The sequence below is a fragment of the Octopus bimaculoides genome, chromosome 9 (genome assembly GCF_001194135.2).
Source record: "Octopus bimaculoides isolate UCB-OBI-ISO-001 chromosome 9, ASM119413v2, whole genome shotgun sequence".
Classification (NCBI taxonomy): domain Eukaryota; kingdom Metazoa; phylum Mollusca; class Cephalopoda; order Octopoda; family Octopodidae; genus Octopus; species Octopus bimaculoides.
In genome coordinates, this window is record NC_068989.1 from 85,730,874 (window position 1) to 85,736,234 (window position 5,361).

The 5,361-nt window shown below is 37.4% G+C and overlaps 1 protein-coding gene across 1 annotated transcript in view; it reads left to right on the forward strand.

Moving 5' to 3' along the window:
• LOC106869562 (uncharacterized) overlaps positions 1-4,161 on the forward strand; it is a 16,774-nt gene extending 12,613 nt beyond the window's left edge. Inside the window, exons 4-6 of the mRNA XM_014915359.2 lie at positions 864-931; positions 1,853-1,894; positions 3,938-4,161. Of these exons, the coding sequence (XP_014770845.1) occupies positions 864-931; positions 1,853-1,894; positions 3,938-4,146 (319 nt within the window). The 3' untranslated portion in view covers positions 4,147-4,161. The remainder of the gene's footprint in view (positions 1-863; positions 932-1,852; positions 1,895-3,937) is intronic.
• Positions 4,162-5,361: the final 1,200 nt, after the last annotated feature.

Here is a 5,361-nt window from a genome sequence, read left to right on the forward strand (position 1 = left end):
GTATAGTCTGCTTTTGAGTATAATATGCAGGGGATTTTTAGGGGTCTGTACCTCTGAAAAACCTAAACCTTGTGTATGATACGCACCCCTTCTCTAACTTGAGTCAGGAAGGTCTATATAATGTCCTTGGTTTGTAAACATATATCCGGTAACGTCCTTTATTATTATTGTATATATAACATAATGCAACCGTGTAGCTTTTTTGTGCACTTTGTTTGCAGAAAATAAAGAAATAACAGTGAAAAATAAATATTAAGTAAATTGCCTTTACATATTTATCACTTAGAAAATTTTGCTTAGAAAATATTTTGTATATTTTTAACCTCATATATAGTACACACTGGAAATTTTGACCTTTAAATTTTGGGAAAAAAGTGCAGATTATACTTGAGGATTTACGGTAAACCCTCATTACAGTTATTGTGTTGAGTGTCTTACATAAGTTACATTACACTGTATCTGTGTGTGTGTGTGTATGAGTGCTTCAGTTTACATAGAAGCAACAGTAGTTGTAGAAAATAAGAAATGCTGAACCAATATCTTCATTATTTACATCATTTACATTTGACGGATATTTGTCCTCATCTTGTTTGTTGTTAACACAACGTTTCAGCTGATATACCCTCCAACCTTCATCAGATGTCTTGGGGAAATTTCAAACCTGGGTTCTCATTCCTAAGGTATTTTTCGTTGTTGTTGTTGTCGTCGTCGTCGCGCCGCCTTCAAAAGTGCTTCAAAATGGTGCCCCAGCATGGCCGCAGTCCAATGACTGAAACAAGTAAACGATAAAAGATAGATAGATAGATATCCTATGCTATAACCACACCCGTCTGACACTAACCGAAATGTTTATTATATTCCAGGGAGGCAATTCTCAAGAATCAGGAATTATTTAAAGACAAAGTCATTGCTGACATTGGCGCTGGTACAGGTAGGTTCATCTTTCTGCCTTCCCCATATTCTCTCACCTTGCACATTCCCTATTTTCTCATATGTCTATAGCTTTATTATACTGCTGCTGCTCCACCCTTCCTTGTACTGTCACTTGTTACCTCCACCTTTGTGAGTCTCTCCTATATCTTTCAGTGCCCACCCCTGCTAATATTTATCATTGACCACACCTCTACCCCTATTTCTAGTCTTCCCAATCCCACGACTGTGTTTTCTCTTATACTCCTCGTTGTACCTTGAGAGTACATTCTGACATCTTGTCGCCAACATCTTGTATCGTGTTTCCAGCTAATTCCACCTAATCTTTTATAATGTGGGTTAACCATGTATCTCCTGTATAGCAAGACACTTGTACCTGTTCCTCTATCATAATTTAGCCTCTCTACCCCTGGTATGAAGCCCTCTCATCCTCCACTACAAATCCACTCAGCCCAGGGGTTTCTTTTTTTGCTTTGTGAGATACTTGGCAACTTCAACTTCATTAGTGCCAGTGTCATGAAAATGTACACAATACGCTCTGTAAAGTGTTTGATGTTAGGAAGGACATGCAGCTGTAGAAATCATGCCAAAACAGACACTGGAGGTCGATGTAGTCCTCCAGATAGTCGGATGCTGTCAAACTATCCAACCCATGCCAGCATGGAAAACAGGCATTAAATGATGGTTATATATATATATATATATATATATTAATCAACTGAGCTGAAAAGTTACAAAAATTTCAAAAATGACTCAAGAGTCAGAGTTTTGTGCATGATAATATGCCATACATGAAATTCAGCCCTTGAGTCACTTTTGTAACCTTTCAATTGATTAAATGTGTGTGTGTGTGTGTGTGTGTGTGTGTGCGCGCGTGCATACGCATATATTGATACTAATATTTGTATGTTTTCTATTTCAGGAATTCTTAGTATATTTTGCATTCATGCTGGTGCCAAGAAAGGTAGGATCCACTGTCTTAATAGTTATGTTGTTTTATCAGTTATCTTTCCATCCTTGTCTTCAATCAGTTACCACTTCTCTTGTGTCCTATCTGACTCCCACTGGAGTCTATTTGTTATTCCAATACATATAATGTATGTACTCTTAGTTATCCCAATATTTTTGTGTTTTATCAGTTGTCCTAATACCTCTAACCCATTACAAAATAAACCTTTGGAAAGTCTTTAGACAAAATCTTGGTTATGATATACGCCTGGTAATGTGATGTATATATTATACCTATAATGTACTGGTAATGGTAAAATTATTAATCAAATCCTTGTTTGCCTTTAGCCTTATCTCTTTTTATTTAATTTTTCTTTCATTTTGATGGAATAAGCCTCCTCTTTTTAACCAAAGATGTAATTTTTTGGTTCAACTGTGGAGCTTCATTTATTTTCTGTTTGATTGGCCATTTCAAAGTATCATGTCACGTGATCACATCATAGCATGCTTATTGGTCGATTTCAAACGTTGGTAATATTTTGTACTACATTGTTAGACAGGAAATTTAATTATAACAACATCCCAAACTTGGTAAACAGTCAGGTTTAGTAACTTAAGGACATTTTTCATTGATAATAACTTATGAATGGACTTAAGAAAATTGGTTGTACACTTCCATATAGTTGATTATGTTGATTGTTTTAGGAAATAGTACTTCAGTACTTTTAGCAGTGTCTTCATTTGAACTGATCTCTGATTTGGTTGCGTACTACTTCATTCACTCAGACATTACACTTTTATTCTCAGAATAATAAAAGAGTTATGAGTTCACTTCTTGTATATTCATTTTCCTGTAACATGAGGGTACACCCTGAGATAAATTCATCCCCAATTTCTCTCTTTCTTAACTGGGTTAACCATGTATCATTTCTACAACAAGACAACCGTGCCTGTTTCTCTATCATACTTTAACCTCTTATCATCTGGCTACCTCCTTTGAAATTACATCCTTCAATCTAAGGATCTTGTCTTGTGAGTTACTTGGTGACCTCACTGGTGCTGGTCATCTGGTTCCTCTTGTCTCATGGAGACAGGTCACCTTAGTGGTTTCTGTGGTGCGTGAGTCTTTTTATGGAGTAGGAGTACTGGTCTGATGCCCAGCCTTCATCCTTTCTCAATCTGGCTACGTGGAATGCACCCAGCATCCTCCATGAAGTGGCTGGCATTAGGAATAGCGTCCAGCCATAGAAACCATACCAAAGGAGACATTGGTGCTTGATGCAGTCTTCTGGATTGCCAGCTGCAGTCCAGCCATCCAACTCATGCTCACTGGGAAAAACAGACATTAAATGTTGATGATGATATTGTTTTATCCCAAGTTGCTCAAATCCATTGCATAAAAGCTCCCATTTTGGATTGGTGAAAATGGTTGTTGTTGGTATTGTTTAGCTTCAGGTTATAGATGCTCAACACTAACAACACATCTAACTACACAATATCTGATTAAAGTTATTCCATCTGTGATCAGTCCATCTTTTGCATATCTAGGACTAGCATAATCCAGTGTATCTTTTCTTTTTCTAAGACAGTAGGATGTAATTTGAGGGAATCTGGCTGCTATTTCTAACAGGGTTAGTGACTGTGTAGAAGCTTCTTTGTTGTCTTATATGTTGTGCTGTTGTAGGAGAGGTTATAGTTCAGTCAATTGATAATCTCAATGTATTACTGGTACTTCATTCCATGAACACCGGCAAAATGAAAGGTAGGCTTGATCAAGAATTCAGAATTGACAAATTAAAACTAAATATCATTTATTTATTCATGCATCTTGCCACTTCCTTGATCTCCAAACAAATCTTAGTTTAACTAAATTGGCTTTTGTTTTTGTAACTGTGCTCTTTTATGTCTTTATTTTTAACCACCACCACCACCACCTCCCTCTCACTAGCTCTTTCCCTCTATCTCTCTGTAACACTCACCCTCTATCTCATTCTCTATCTTTCTGACTCTCTCCCTCTATCTCTGATTCTCTTTCTCTCTTCCCTATCTGTCATTTCAGTGTACGCCATTGAAGCTAGCAACATGGTAGTTCAGACACAACTTGTCATCAAAGAGAATGGCATGGACTCAAAGATATCTGTGATAAAAGGAAAAGTGGAGGTAAGACGCCAGGAGGCAATATTGTTGCTAGACAGGGTAGAGGCAGGGCACAATGTTGATAAATACAATAAAGAGAGCATTTGGGACAAGACACAGCAATTAATTTAGATTACAGTGTTGCCTGCAAATTTAGAAACTTGAGGAGACATGAAATAAATCTTTTTTTTTAATCCTTTTTGTAATGGTAGAACTCAAAGTAAATAATACATGTAAATATTGGGTTAAAAAACCCTTTGGATGAAAAAGGTTGAAGGCTGCTCCTGGGACTTGAACCCACATCGTCTGTAAACATGACAAACATTCTACCATTGTACCAAAGCAATCCTTCAAATTTCTTCATCCACTTTATAAGTGTGTGTGTGTATATATATATATATATATATATATAGATATACACACACACACACACACACACACATATATATATATTTACACACACACATAAGGCGCAGAAGTGGCTGTGTAGTAAGTAGCTTGCTAACCAACCACATGGTTCTCGGTTCAGTTCCACTGCATGGCACCTTGGGCAAGTGTCTCCTACTTATAGCCTTGGGCTGACCAAAGCCTTGTGAGTGGATTTGGTAGACGGAAACTGAAAGAAGCCCGGTGTATATATATATATATATATATATATATATATATATATATATATATATATATATATATATGTATATGTTGTGTGTCTGTGTTTGTTACCCCATCATTGCTTGACAACCAATGTTGGTGTGTTTACATCCCCCGTAACTTAGCAGTTCGGCAAAAGAGCCCAATAAAATAAATACTAGGTTTACAAAGGATAGATCCTGGGGTCGATTTGTTCGACTAAAGGCGGTGCTCCAGCATGGCCGCAGTCAAACGACTGAAGCAAATAGAAGAATATGTGTGTGTGTGTGTAGAGAGAGAGAGAGAGAGAAGTAGCAATGCACATAAACACAATTAGGCTTTACACACACACACACATGTGTCAAGCCCAATTGTGTTTACCTGTATTACTACCTCCATATCAGCTTGTTTTGGACTCATCTTATAGTCACTCTTGATGCTGTGGGCCTCATCCTGAATGAAGAATTCAGCATTTAAGTCAAGAGTCATTTGAGCACTACTTGTTTTCTATACTGAGCACATCTAGCTCTCACTTATATGTGTGTGTGTGTGTGTGTGTGTGGTAAGATACTTGCTTCCCAGTCACAATGTTCTGGGTTCAGTCCCACTGTGTGGCACCTTGGGCAAGTGTCTTCTACTATAGCCTCAGGCTGACCAAAGCCTTGTGAGTGAATTTGATAGACGGAAACTGAAAGAAGCCCATCCTATATATATATATAT